Source organism: Tigriopus californicus, chromosome 6, assembly GCF_007210705.1.
Source record: "Tigriopus californicus strain San Diego chromosome 6, Tcal_SD_v2.1, whole genome shotgun sequence".
In the NCBI taxonomy this organism is placed as follows: Eukaryota; Metazoa; Arthropoda; class Copepoda; order Harpacticoida; family Harpacticidae; genus Tigriopus; species Tigriopus californicus.
In genome coordinates, this window is record NC_081445.1 from 12,437,305 (window position 1) to 12,452,955 (window position 15,651).

General features: G+C 41.6%; 1 protein-coding gene and 1 long non-coding RNA gene across 4 annotated transcripts in view; both read left to right on the top strand.

Moving 5' to 3' along the window:
- The first annotated feature begins 2,110 nt into the window (after positions 1–2,110).
- Positions 2,111–15,651, top strand: part of LOC131882651 (band 4.1-like protein 5) — a 24,196-nt gene continuing 10,655 nt past the window's right edge. Inside the window, exon 1 of one of the 3 annotated variants that reach the window (XM_059229873.1) lies at positions 2,111–2,214. Coding sequence is in view for 2 of the 3 variants with exons in the window: in XM_059229874.1 (XP_059085857.1) it covers positions 2,583–2,771 (189 nt within the window). In the remaining variant the exon portion in view is untranslated. Of the gene's footprint in view, positions 2,215–2,342; positions 2,772–15,651 lie in introns of those variants that run through there. The other 2 variants (XM_059229874.1, XM_059229871.1) reach the window with 2 other exon arrangements.
- Positions 5,357–13,499, top strand: LOC131882654 (uncharacterized). Its single transcript, XR_009373516.1, has 2 exons — positions 5,357–5,794; positions 13,124–13,499. It is a non-coding gene; the product is annotated as an uncharacterized LOC131882654 (long non-coding RNA).

Genomic DNA, 15,651 nt, shown 5'->3' on the forward strand with positions numbered 1-15,651 from the left:
TTCACTACTGAGGTTGCCAGAAAGAGTGAGTTGACTACCACAATGTCTGGGTCATTTGTGAGGCATATCAATGGGTATCCTAAATGCTACAAGGATTATCAAATCAAACAGAAAATATAAATTGGGAACACTGGGTTGCAGCCTCTTGCAATAATCTGATTGATTCTATCAATATCATTGCTGGCTTTTTGCATTATGACAGGATCTGATCCAGCCTTTGGTTAGTTGGCAATCACACTTTTACAACCTCGCGTGACTTTTTTCGATTTCTTTTATCCCATAAGTTGTTGGTTGAGTGTTTGTTTTGATGCGGAGTTACAGCGTGACCGTAATGTTCATTTTGAAACCCAGGTTGCCCAGGGTGCTCTGACAACTTGGTTGGTCTTGGATACCTCAAGCCATATTTGGCATGCTTCTGCCGTTTTTTGATGGGTTTGAAGGAAAGAAATTCCCCGGCAACCATTTCAAATATTACGGGTCTGCAATGTTTTCAGTCGTGGCGGTAAGCAAGAAATGCTCCAAGCCTTGACTTATCTAAACTCTCCGTATAAATGAATACCTTTTTAGGAGCCCTTATCTAATGACCTAATCCAAAAAAAACTTTTGGTAATAGTTGAATAAATTTGGCAGACCTTGTGATATTGTATAGAACAAATATGTTAGGAACCCTATTATTGTCCCAAGAACAAAATACACAAAACTGTTGCCGAATCAGATGTATTATATCAAATAGTCTGGACTCTGAATCGTCAACTACGTACTTTCTCCTAGAATCCTTTCTTGCTTATCCCCTTAAATACGATTCCATTGTTGATCCATATAATAGCCAGGAATGACCTCGAGGGACCTTGATAGAACCTTTATCTCAGCTTAATCACATCCAAGTTTACAAAGTACCATGGCATATTGATTGATAAAGTACAACATTTCATATGAATTCTGAACAACAGCTTAACTTCATTACACAAAATTGCTTTCTTGTTCTTAAGACAGATTTTTTTCTGCTTCGATTGCCTAGATTTCTTCATTCCTTGTTTTTGCATTAGTTACTTTGTTATTGGTCCTTTCGCGTAACACAAGCTTTTAAATTTGTCCAAAGATCCAAGAGGGTTCTTGACAAGGGCTTTGACTTTGATGCCCAAATTTTATAAATACCCTCGTTTTCTTGGTGAACGACTCACGCAACCTTTTAATTTCCTGAGTGTGAGCAAATTGAAGATCATTTTTGCTGCAATGATAATTTCAAAAATATTCGAATTCGCTGTGCCACTTTGTAAAAGTGTAAAATTGTTATTTGCAAAAATAGAGAAGCAATTCAGTTGTTTCTTAAAATTTTCCTCTTAACAATTAGCACCGAAGAGTGACTGAAATGATCAAATTAAAAGGAAATCCGGCCAAGGAATCAAACTGACAATTCACCATTCTTTTTTATCCTGACAATAATTTCACGTTTCTACATTAATCGGGTGCTTTATGCATCCGACAAATATGTAAGAAATCTGGCAATCATTGTGATGGTGACAAGAGAACAAAACCAAGGAAGGAGGGAGGGATGAGAGTATGGAATATGTACGTTGGCATAACCGATTTGTCGTAAGTTCTCCTTCTCGGAAAGTTAGGTCACTTTCATCGGACCCTGTGGCACACAGAATCCATGTGTGCTCCTCGCAAGCATGGCCAGGTTCATTTTCAGGGAGAGCCCAGTTGGTTGGTAGACCATTACAGTCTTTCATAACCTAACCAGTCACTATGAACTATCCCACCAACACCTAGGGCCGCACCAAGAGGCTCTTATTCTGTTTCTTTTACGACCACTTCTTTAGACTCCGAAGAACAACATTCGCCCGCCCGGTAAATATCGTCAACAATCGTCAACAACAGGTAGGATTCTGGAGATCCTCCAGGTTTGTAGTAGAGGCCCTCTAGTTTCTAGGCTTGTAGCCCCTGGCCAGGACGGCTTAGACAGCCAAGAAAAGGCTCTCCAGGTCATCCAGGACCGCCAATCTCCGAGGATTTGAGCCTCTATTCTGCTGAACACATTGACAAACTTCACCAACTGACAACATCACATGTGAGTTATAACGGGTAGTCACGACCGAATATTAACACATTTTCTACAACAGATATCCGAAGGTGCACACACCTTAGGGGCCCTGAGAAGGCGGAGTCGCCATTAACCGAGGTGAAGTGGCCATTGAGTCCATCCACCAAGAGGTACGTATCAAGACAAAAAAAACCCGAGGGCCAAACTCCTCAACGAACTGGCGCTGTTGTAAGGCATTCAACGACAAGATCGAGACGGGAACGCGCGAGATGATCATTTTGTGAGCCTGCCGCGCCAGTTACACCGAGAGATCCTCTTAACCGCCCTCCTGAGTACTTAGTACCTAGTACGTACGTAGTACCGACCCTACGTCTATAAGTTGGCTGGTCTGTGGTGAGCTCTTGCTCCTCGCCGTTTTCCTCTCCAGTTGTGTTTTGGTTCTTGGATGGCTCGAGTTCGTTGTTGTAGGGTTGGTTTTCAATAGTGGCCGAGGCCGTGATGAAGGCCAGAAAGTGCTGATCCAAAGTGAAGTGAAATCATGCTACGTTTCTTCTCCCGGAGGCACAAGCCTCGTCGGGATCAGAAAGCCGGAGCTGCCGAGCATTATGGACCGTTGAGGTCCGGATCGGCCGCCGACTCTCAACGCGACGCCCGCAAAAGGGACAAGAACTACATTGTTTGTAAAGTGATTCTCCTGGATGGGTCGGACATAACCATTGATCTTCAGGTCAGACCTCGTTTCTTTTGCATCCTAAGAGACCCTTTATTACGAATGAATGGCTCAAGGCGTTTAGAATACGCCTGAAATCGGTCGTTAATGAATTTAACCACTTGCATCCCATCTGTGCATTATAAAGTGGCGACATTGTCTTTCTGACGGTGACGGATGAGCTTTTCTCTTCCGGGGTGATCGATGACCCCGGTTTGACCCAAGGAAACTCCCACTCCATATTCATATCGGCATTGAGCCAATTCGTGGCATTAAGAAGGCGTCGGTTTAAAAAGACCCTGAAATGACTGATAACGCTCTCTTATCATAGCAAAGTCTTGAAAAGCTTTGAAGTTTGCGTATGGCTTACATTGGGATTCATGTATTTGTTTTGGATGCCTTTGGCAGTATGGATATCATCCGATATGACTCATGTCAACTCGAGATTTCCATGACAGATAAGGGATAACGTAACGTTCGATTGGCTTATCGTGCAAAATAAATGCAATGGCAAAGGGTTCTTAATTAATTCCTCGCACATTCTTCTTGATGGCCAAGTGGTGATTCCATTCCGTTCCCTTTGAAGTGATTGGCAACATCACTCACAAAAATTGGTGTTCCGCATTTTTTCCTCGCTCTGTCATTTTTTCGGTCATGCATTCTGCTTTAAGATCTTTTAAAGCCACCTACCAAAACTTTTTGCAGTTGCCAACGCAGTCAAAATGTTTCATAATCAAAAGCGTGTACTTTGAGACGAATGGGAGAATCATTCGGGCATTCAACGTTACTTGAAAATGTTGTTTGACCCTTGATATTGCTGGTGGTCAACGTGTCCTTGCTCCGTACCGATTAGATTATGACATTGATTCACTTATTTTTATTTAGTTTGGAGACCAAATCACATCAAGCAAATGTAGCTATGCACGATCCAGCTTCTTTTGCGTATCCATGCTAAAGAATGCACTTAAAAACTTGCGTTTTGCCTCCACGGACAGTTTGTTCCTTGCTTCTAGCTCATCACTTTTTTTCCTTGCCTAGCTTAGCTTTGGTCACTTGTTTGGTCCTTCATTCTTTGTTCTCCTGGTTGCGAAGCATGCAATTGTTGCTCCTAGGATCAGATTAAAATCCCTAATTGTGCTTGTGGCATTCACTGAATATCCAGTCCAGTTCTGGATTGCACTTGTGATGAATTCGTGGCGTGACCAACATCGGGCACGAGTTGCTACTTCCACAATGTAATGACTGTCAAAAGTGGGACCTGGAGACACTTGTTGCTATCCATGGGTTCAAGATAGCCTCAAATCCCCAATCTTGGCATTGGGATGTATGGAATAATAAATGATTTGGCAGACTTTGGCGTCCTGTTCAACTTTCTTCTCAAGGATGACGCTTGATGATGGAACTTGCACCATTTCTAATGAGCCAGAAAAAAACGATTTCAACCCTATAAGCTTTAGTCATCACAATTTTTCCCAAGATGAGTCTCCAAAAAGTTAGGGTACCAAAATTTTCGTGCTCTTCCGTCCGACTGTCGACGACCATCATACAGGGTGTGAGAGATAAAATTGTTTTCTCTTTGAAATTGTAGAGTCACGACTTGAATCAATATCAAAGCAACGAGATTCAAGGCTAAGACGGGCCTCTGTCCAATTAAGTTTGAAGTGAAGAAAAAACTTGAAACTCATCTTGGAGATGATTTTGTAGGATCTTTTATTCTTTGGCAAATACAAGCTTTCATGATTACGCGCTCTTTCCTCCCGTTCAAGGACGTTTCAATCTTTTTTTTTTCTTTTTTAAAAAGCAGGACAATCCCGGAATTGGCTTTAAGATGATTAAGAATTGGTCACACTTTTGCATATGAAAGAGGGCACAAGAAACCCCTTCAATCCGACGCCAAAATCGAGTCCTTGAAGCACTTGGTTGGCGTTGGACGGGGCAATAAACCAGTAATTGGCTGGGAAAATGCGATGCCTTTGTTGCGATCCTTCCGTCACGTGTGTAATTCGGTCTAATATTTGTGGTACCGTGTCATTTACCTTATGGAGATAAAATTCGTGATTTACCATTCAGTCTGGTCCATGGCAGGATTCAGGATTCAGGGGTAACAAAGTAGCGGTTTTTGTGGATGGCATGAATGTTGCCTCGGCTATGAGAACTATTTTCCTAACTTGCGGACTTCCAAGTGACTTTAGAAAACACGCGGAACATTTAAGAGTGAAGGCCTGGTTGCTGGAATGGGAGATTGATTAATTTTGAGCTCAGTGCGATTTTAAGGTCAAATTCCTGACATTTCTTCCATTAAGGGAGGAAGTGATGTCGGAAAATCGATCGATTTCATTTGAAACTCACGACTATGGGCTTAAAGGGCATAGGGTAGCGCAATCAGAGGAACAGGATGTGGATTCACTTTGTACACAAAAAAACCCAAATCATGTCTCTGAACAGCTCTGGTCAATTCTACAGAGCTGGAATGGCCTTAGGGGTCCGATTTACCGCTTTTGAAAAATGATTCGGAGACCAATTCCCTCATTTGGGTCTACTCTTGATGTTTCGAGGAATCACTTCGGACAAATTTCAACTCAGGTGAACTCTGACTACTTGTAATAATGAGAAACAATCCGAGAGTTTTCGAAACATTGGCTCAAAACGCTCCTGAGTTTTGACCCTCGTATTGCGTGGAAGGGTAAAATCATCTCATTCCAATTCTCGGAAGAACGTGAGAGGAGAAAGATTCGGAAATTGCTCGCGTCAGTCTTTTGTGGTCCAGCTTTTTTTTGGTCTCCTTCCCGATCATTGGATGAATGGCAAGTCTCTGTTATCTCGCAAGTCGAGATAAAAAGAAGCCCAAATTTCCATGAGTCATGAAGAGCAAGGACAGCAAGTGACCTGATTTACCCGCACAAAAGAGCCGTGTGCCGATCCCGATCTATCTATTTGGTTAGCAGGCTTTGACCTTGTTCAAATAGGCTTTCGTGGTTTTGCGGTGCGAGGATGCCACCTTGGACAACTCCCTTCTGGTCGTCTTGGAGCTTTGAATGCTTGTAAGTGAGCGTCTATTTAAGGAATAATTTGCAAACAAGAAAGACGTTGTTTGTGGATATGCTGAATTATCAAAGCAATCCAGCCATAGAGTGATGTGTTTTTGTGAATGCCTCGTATCGCCAACTGATTCTGGGGGAGGCTGAGTCCAATCCTATTAGCTATCGGGTTTCATGACGCTTCCTAATCTCTGCGGAATAAGATTTTGGATACACTCTGTCTGCATTCCGACAAAAATAACAATTTGTCAGGCCATTTGGCCTTCCTCCTCAAGCTCTTATGGATATTTTGATCCATCATGTGGTGCTGCAGCTTTACTTTGAAAATACTCGTAAATCTCGGGGAGGGAGAATTGATAAATTGTTTGGAGATGAGTTTTGGCAAACCTGTTGCTCCGTCCTCGACAAGTTCGTGCCTTCTTTTCAACTCCCTTAATTACACGGAGTTTAGAAATTCTGTCGGAATCGTGATTTTGTGTTTCATAATTTCCCCATGTCGAGGTGTAAATGAGCGTAAAATCACTGGCAAGTGAACATCGTCCCCGAATGTAGCAAGTGAACAACTGCCCAAATCACAGAACATGAATATGAAGAAGCGTGAGAGTTGATTTTTTGTTCTCTGAATGAAAATAACCACTGACTGCAACAGTTACTTGCTTGTATTTAAGGAAGATAAATTTCGATCCATTTTTGGTTTCATGATGGGTCTTCAAAAAAGGCTTTGTCTCTTTCAAATGCAATGCAGGTATTGTTATCCGTAATGGATGAACAGGTTGCTTCCTCAGATATTTATCATACACAGCTTTATGTAAAATAGAGTAGTCAGCATTTTTCCATGGTCGCATGGTACAAAGCATTCTCTGCGTTCTTTTGGCTCTTTTTTTTTGCATACAATTTTTTATTTGAGGATTGATTTAGTATTCCTAACACAACGACTTTTTGGTAGCGATCCATCCAATAAATTGTGTAACGACACTGTACCAAAAGCGAAGCCTTACAGTTTTATCCAGACGAATTGGCTTTTTCAAAGCTGGTTATAATCCTTTTTTTCTTCAAGATCTGGTGTTCGACTACAGAACATGAGGTAAAAAAACGCAAACGAATGATGCTCCAGTTTGTTTGACAACGAATAACACTGTTAGAACGCACCTTGCCCAAATATGCTTTGTGAAAATGCTCTTGGCCCTGAATTTTTTTTCACTTCCAGCGCCATAAATGATTCTTAAAAATATCCTCCCGACTGTACGTTGGTTATTTCCAATTCCACGCACTCACACACCATGTTTCCTGGCATCCACGGCAGATGATTGCGAAAGTAGTGTATCCCATCATCAACATGTGGCAATGAGCGTGTTTTCTTAGGTGTGACATGTGCATGAGGTGCAAATATGCATCACACCTCGTCCACGTTCCTTTTATGCTTTTTTGAGGCGTCAGTATGACAATTTTTCACCGACACGAAAATTGACCTCCTAGTATCCTTAGATTGTATCCAAGGAAATAAGGAAGAGGAATAAAACTTGGAGCTTGTTTAGATGGAAAGTGGCCGGATAATTTTCGAGATAAACCCTGAATGTGCTCCACACAAAGATTTAACACTCCATTGTTTCGTCCCAACGTTACAAGTTGTTACGTGTGCTATTCGCACACATATGAGAGGATCCCATGGAGTGCCAAACATATGGCGAGAGTACTCCTCCCAATTACCATATTTATGTACGATTACCCTCCCGAGAAAAATATTTTTTTTTCCAGTTGTAACGTCTTGTATTCGAGGGGAACAATTCCACCGTTGAAAAGGGAAAGTGAGGAGGTCGGTGGTTGTTATCTGGCGAGAGATCGACGAGATGAGGGGGTTAGGGATTCAAATTGGTTCTGGATTGGTTTGTTTGTCAACAATGGGACTAACTCGGTCATAAACTCCATATGTGAGAGTGAAAATGGTAGGGTTTGAATCTGAGAAGGAAACATTTCTCCTGTCTTTAGTTCTTGAGTGGGTTCTAAGTCTAATGTAGTCCTGAAGGTGGTCCTTGTGTATCTCAGTGTTGATATGCTGAAAATGACACCTTGAAAAACGAACTGTTTATTCACTCGGAACCTTTTTTCTCAACTCTGTCCAGACCAATTCATCATGCCTCCCTTGGCTGTCATACCTTTTCGTTTGGTTGTTCTCGATTTGACAGAGCTGCAAATGCACAGAGATGACTAGAAGAGGCACAAAGGACTTTTTCAAACCTATGTATGTTTTAGGTCTCCAAGCGATTTGAAAAGACCATTTTGATTCATGAACTTACCTTGTTGCCTTCATCTATCCAATTCATTAGCATTCCAAGTTCAAATGGGCTGCCCTAAAATCTTAAGGTAGTGTTAGCCATTATATAGTTATAGAGCGTTTTTGTCTTATCCACAATTTTCAATCCATTCCTAAAGACCAGAAAGTGATAACGAATGAAATACAATTAAATTAAAACTGAAATTCATGACACACCTGAATGATTTCGACCGGCAAATCAATTTCTGATCCGAGAGATTTGAATTACCGCAATAATTAATGAATTGGGACCGTCTCTCCATGTCATTGTGTCTGGCCGACTAAAATGACGATTCTCGACCTTCTTCAATAATTCGGCAATGCACCACTAGTCATCTCTCTGCCTGTGCATTAAAATCGTGATGGGAGTTTGCTCGCGATCCTGACTTGCATACGAACTCATCCTCTTTGTTTCGGGACCATTCACATTGAATTTGTTTTCTTGCGTACCATGGGGTAGACTGACTAGATGAGCATTTGCCGTGCTTGAATGACTCCTAAAACGTATTCTCCAGATCCATTTTTAACACCCTGGATTATGAATTAGCTTGCAAGATATGAGCCTGTCTGCCCCAGCTCCATCCATTTCATACTCTGCAATGCTTCCAGAGCATGACAGGTTACGCTTTTACTCACTTTTACTTTGTGCTTACTTGTCCATTTAGCAAGAGAACCTTTTTCTATGACTTACGAATTACATTGAGGTTAGGGATACATAGAGTGGGCGTTTATGTGTAGCTGGAGCTCTGAAACATCGTAGACAATGCTTCCTACTTGATAGAGACGAATATTACAATCAGTTTCTGCTCGAAGCCACGCCTCATCTAACCAATAATTTAAACGTAATTAGCTAGATAACGCTGGCTGTTGACTTTTCAATTGATGCCACTGAGATTCTAAGAATAACAGGTATGAGTTTTGAGCAAACACGACCCAATCATTAATTAAGAAATGGGCATGAAGAATATATTTCTTGTAGTTCAAAAGATGGATATGCCCCTTATCGAAAATTAAACCTGTTTTAGCCAACAACATTGAGTTAATAGCAACCTTAAGAGGCTCAATTGAGTCTTTTTTTCATCATATTTCAGCCTTGCAAAATAAAGTTGGTCACGCTTTTTTTTTCATTAGTCATTAGCGGGAAGTTCAAACGAAATGATTTTTGGCGGGGAATTCAATTGATTTTGGTGTTTTGTAATTCATGCTAATATTATAAATTCGTGGGTTTAAAGGTAGATTGCTTGTGCTCATTTCATTCGAAATGTCTTTTGTTCCACCGTCAGTAATTGCCAGGTCTATTTTGCTTTTGTCAATCCCGCTTTGTGGAATGTGAACAAGAATCGATCCAATCATAGAATATGCTTTATATGTGCATATATCATGTGTCAAATTCTCATGTTCCAATTTGGAAAGTTTCGATGGAAAACAATACCAGCATCGACGTCGGTGTTCATTGATTGACGTTTGAAGAGCAGGTGTTTCGATTCAGTTCAGTTTTGTAGTGTAATGGTGTTGCCAATGGGGAATACATACTACGAGTAGCTTTAATGCCCTTCCAATCTGTTTTGGAAGCTATAGCTTCTAAAAGGGATTAGACAAGCAGGCCTTAAGGCGACTATCACTCATTCGTAAACTAATTTTTTGAGCGACAACTCGAACCAGTTTGTAGCAATCAAGTCTGAAACAGTCGTCTTTGTTCGAAAATACCATCAAATAAGTGAATCTCATGCAAGATGTAAAAACCCCAACATTTGTCATCTCCACCCCAAGATTCAGATTTTCACGCTCCGGGACTTTTTGAGACTAGCAATTTAGGACTCCCACGGTAGCCAAAGAGAAACCCGCGAATGGTTTTGTCATGCAAACCAAGTTTAAATCATTAAAAATGGGTGTTCGTCTTCTCAGTCATCGTCTGGGATAAACGTTATTCTCCACCGATTAGTTGGCGGAGCTCATTTTTAACTTTGTGGCCAAATGTTATAAGGTTTAGATAGAGACTTTTGGGGTTTTTAATATCGTGTTAGGTTAGGTTGGGTTAGGTTAGGTAAGGTTAGTTTAGGCTTTATTAGGTCAGGTTAAGATTTAAAAAAGTAGTACCGCCAACTAATCGGTGGAGAATAACGTTTACCATCGTCTGGGCGATGGATCACAGACCACGATACAAGAGGTATCCGTGACATGAAAAGTAGGAAACGGCAAGTTTAGATTTTTTCACCGTTTACGTTGTTCACAAACGTGAGATAGATATCAAAGTTATTTTGGGCCCATCACACTTTTCGAGGAAGAATCACTAAAAAGGCAAAGTTTGGTTTTTGCTTGTTTGTTAGCCATAATTCCTCGTACGTTTTTCTCCTGCGTTCAACTCTCTTGAACTCCTTACTCTTTGGTTTTCGCCCTTGTGTCATGACAAGAACGTCTAAATCGGTTCTAAAACGACTCTGGGACTGTTTTTGTTTATATGTTTCTGGCCATCATCCAGCATGACCAAGCCAATTCCAAATGACTGTTTCCATCAGATGCAGTAGTAGGTTGGACGAGTTTTTCTCAAACTGCCTGGCTAATGCACGAAAGTAATTGGATTGGACGGAGACGAATTGGAGGTACATGAGAGGTTGGAAGTCACAGAAAGTGCTCTTTTATTGGGGCCCCAAAGACCTGGCAGACATTTTGGCTCTTCTGCCTTCTGATCACGAGCGACGGAAGCCTTGAATCAATCTTGTTCAAAACCGATAATTTATTCATGGTTGGTATTCCGATCCAATCTACTTCCAACAGCTTTCCGAACATGTGGGAGGGTGGTGGTGGAGGTAGTGGTGATGATGACACACGATGGAATGCCCCCATCATGAAAACTATTCATCGCTTAACGATCCACATGTGTAGACATAGTTCCATGAAAAACATGGGATCTCAATCAGGGGCTAAAGCTCCAACATGACTAGAAAGTAGGGTCTAATTTCATGGCTCCAATCATAATTAGAGTTATTTTCATCCGGATGCTGGCTTGGGCCCCATGGTACGGGCAATTCGATTCGGAGAAGCCTAGATGAGTTTGTAATGATCATCTGCGATGTCATGAGCTCTTGACCACAAAGAGATTGAGTTTTCTCTTTGGCTTCTAGCTAGACTTTCAATTCAGCCCATTCCGACTGCACTCTGTACGGATAAAGACCTTTATGCAAGACGATCGACGCTAGAGGAATGACAATGACGTCGTGATGAGACGTACTCATGTAGCGCTTTTTCGCCTACGTGAACGTCTCTACACAAAGACACCCACTCTGTTAAATGCAAAGAGTTCTCAATCCTTCTGGCAAATCTTGATCTTGAAACCCATGGGCATGTCATTCAACCCGATGATTGCGCTGAGAGTAGATGGCGAGTATTTTGTTTTTTTTAGTTAAAAAGGGCATATATTGATTGGTTTTTCGTTTGGTTTGGCACTTGACAAGCCTCTCCAATCGGTGCCAATGATGGATGAGGACTTCCTTGTTGGCCTCAATTATGAGGCGCTAAATGATGCTCAACTAACAACTCGTGAAGATCCTATTAAAGATTTATTTCATCACCCTGAGACAATTAAGCTCGGCGACCAAGTTTGAGCCAAGAACCATTGTCTGGCTCACAAAATTATGTGTTATACAACTTCCAACAACTCCCAAGTTATGAATTGCTAGTCATAGAAAATTGGTCAATCGAGCGAAATCTCGAATATTACCAAGATTGCTTTACAATTTGGGAAAGAGGCGAGTAAACTATAATACAGGATCACGAAACCTACCCATCGTTTTGCATACATGTTAAGAATCCAATCCCTTATAGCAATGTCTTTTGCGGGAATTTTGACCACTTAATCCTGCCTTATCGCTATTTTATTCCTCTCAAATTCTGGAGTGAATTAAGTCTCATATGACTCATTTTGGTGAGGCACTAAAAAAGGTTTACCTTGGATCGAAATGAGCAACGTTGAATTTATGTCCTCTTAAGTTCCCAGAACCTTCCTTGTCAGGAAATCCATTGAGCAGAGTAGGTCAGTCGCCGTTTTGAGCACAAAGTGCAACTTGAAACATCCCAAGAATTGCGCTTCATTCGTTCGAAGTTGAATTTGCAACTCCCACAAACCGCAGTTTATAGTACAATCCCAAACAAGACTGTGTAGATGTACTGACATGACAGCAAACCCTAAAACCATAACCACTATCGATCATCCTAGGTTATAGCCCGTTTTCCAACTCGAAAGTTCGAGCTTGTCAAGAAGATTTATGGTTGAAACTATTTACAGTAGAAGGGGGAGCCAACCAAACCGAGCACTGAACAAGATCACTGGGATGAAGATAAACAGAGTCAGTCCATGGATTTCTCTTGGTCTTGCTTCTCTACGTAGATAGAGAAGTCTATACTTTGACGTCATTTCAAGCGTCATCGTTGCCCTCGAGGGTTTGAATCAAAGGCACTGATTCTTTTTAGGCAATGAAGCTTTTGCCATTACCTCTTCACTCAGCGGCCAAGAGATCGAACATTCCTATAGAAGATCTCAATGAATGAAGGCACTTATTCATCCGCAAATAAAGTGCAAAAGTGACCATGTCTGCCTTCTTCTGTCACGCTGTAAGTGCTTCGCAGAATTGAATCGTGACGTCATGAATGATTAATTCAAGTGTTGCCATTAACTCGTTAAATTTGAGCAACTTTTTTGAGCACAAAGTATCTTTGAAACGGGCCATATTCAAACTATTGTGAGTAAGCGTCAGAAGCCTATAGTTTAGCAACCTTTTTTGATGGGAACTTGAAGGCTCATTTTGCCTAGGTAATAACAAAATGTGACCCCTGAAACCTCAAATGTTTTTCTCTCTCCCATCACATACATGCAGTTTGTGGCAAATGGCTTGATTAGTACCATTAAGATCCTCTCGTGTTACAAATGTCTTCCTGTTTGTTCTTGAAGCAAGAAGAGAACCAGAATTAACCTGTTCACTAAACAGGGGTTATCTTTTCCTAAAATTCAACTTATCTTATTTCAGGTATGCCATTACGTGATATCGCTTTTTGCCAACCAGTAAATAATAAGCCCCCCCCCCTCATGAAACTGACACAAAGTCAATTCCCTTCAACAACGATATGGTCGTACCCAAACCTTCAGCTTGGAGGGGCAATAGTCTCGAGTTTGTGGTGGTGAACTCAAATCTCACCTGGAATACCAAATCAGGTTTCTCTCTCCTACTTTGTCGCCAAGACCAAGGAGTGCTTGGGTTGACCCACTCTCGCCAAACTCGAATCCAACGGAGGACTGTGTTGCCCATGACTAAACCCTCTGGATTGTGGAGACACTTTTTTGTTGAAACCATTTGAACTTTCGAAAAAACCTGAGATGTTTTAACAACTCTATTTAAAAATGGGTCGGTCGTTTCGATTTGTTGGCAATTAAGGTGGTTTGGCCCAGGCCTGATTTGTGAAATTGGCCATGGGCTTATCGGGCTTATCGATAAGAGCAACTCTTCTCAGAGAAGGGACGGGAGGGGCTCTTAATATTTGCTCAGACCATCGATCAGGAAACCAATTCTTGTTGCCAACGTGCAATTATTGATTCTGTTGTCTCGGCATGAGATGAGCTCTTCTACCCAATGTTCAACGATGAGTTGTATGTCGCACCAAGTTCAAATCAAACATCAACGCTGGTTTGGTTTTCATGGAAAGAGACTGTTTGTCTAAGAAAATTGCAATGTGCCAAAAGATCAACAAAGTGGCGCCTCTGGCGGCGTTATCTCGAAGTGAATGCAGATGGCATGTGTAGTTATTGTGCCCAAGAACCATGCATAAGGTTGACTTTGACTTTGATGGTAATGGGGAGGTCATGTCGAGTACATGAGGGAATGCTCTTAATCAGGTTCTGTTTGATACGGTTCAGATTCAATTTATGACCCCCTGTCGAGTTAGCTGAGGGAGAAGTACAGGGTAAGTGTTTTCGCCATGAGGCATCCAAGTAGAAAGTGTTGATGCAAATTGTAGAGTTCGTTACCCTAGGCTTGAAATTAGATCTTGGCTTCATGAACGGCGTTTTCCCCTCCGGTTACAATGCCTTATTGAGTCGAGTGTGAAAAATTGGCATTCACTCGAAATGTAGGGCCTGAAATTGCAAATGCCCTGCCCGATAGTTCCGACGTAAGACAACGCCATTCCAAGTTAGATAACTTCCGATTTATTTCCCTTTGGAACTTTTCTGGGCAATCAATTGGGTGACGTAACCACTAGTTTCCCTGCCTTTCCTCATGGACGTTGAAAGAGACAAACAAGTTTTAGCCTGAGAAAAACATACCCGACTTCCAATTTGATTGGCACTCCTTCACTTTCGTCCCCTCTGGGATGTAATAAAGTCATAAAGCGGGTCTAAAACCGTGTTCCGATTTCAATCCTATTGGCTTTTTGTGGTCCGGTATTTTGAATCTCGCTTTCCCTCGCACCTAAAAGCCACCACAAAAACATGTGTTGGAGACAAAATGAGTGCAAAACTGAGCTTGCAACGAAGGCAAGTAGTCAAAGCACCTTCCCCCAAAGTTGGCTTGGCACAATGCATTCAATTTTAGGCCTTAAAGTTTTCGCTGGAAAAGGCGTGTTTTTCAATTACGGAAATAGGCTTTCATGTCATGTTATTGGCTCATCTTAGTCCCCCAATGCCATGTATTTGAGGGGGTGAAGAGCATTTCCTGTGAAGTTGAAAACCAGGAAGAAGTGCTCCATTGATGATGTCGTTGAACATGTGCTAACTCCAATCTTTGGATGGAAACAATTTGCTTGGCGCCCACTTTTTTCCTGCGTAATTGTCGTAATCAAAGGGAGCGGACAAATTTATCACTGAGTGCAAACCCACTCAAATAGAATTGCCACCCTTTCCCTTCTTAAAACGGAGAAAGAGTACCGATTCCTAAAAAGAATCGTGAATGTTCCTGACCCGGTTTCGGCATCGTAACCGTTGATCGTGAGAGAACTATCCGGAGAAATTCATTCCGCAATTTGTAGAGGGAATAAATAAAGCCTTCACTAGTCAGTACATAGAGTGCGCACACACACACCTACCGATTGAGATTGTCATCCTGATTAGCATAAAGTTCAACACGGAACAAAGGAATGACTAATGGACAGCTGTATTAAGACCTGATGGAGCATCCCTGACGAACAAGGGACGCTTCTTAGTACTTCAAATCTCTGCATCCATGAATGTCACTAGAATTATGTACCTAGGAGCAGCCTCTGAAAAGCCGAGCTTAATCACTTTGAGTTATCAGTGGCTTCAAATGGAAAGGATCTTCGTGTATTGGCCTCCCAAGTAGACCATTGCCATTCCTTAAAACATTGCAGGGGGTGAAACTTGAGCTCCTTGAAAGACGCCTTCCAGCAATTGAACCTGACTTTCCCAGGTTGTTGCCTGACGGTATGGGCAAATCTGAAATTAAAAATAGTTCTCCTTTGTTGGTGACTATGATGCAAAAGTAGTCTCGCTTTGAAAGATGAGTTAATGTTGCTTTAAGCTTAAATGATTAAAAAAAATAAGTCT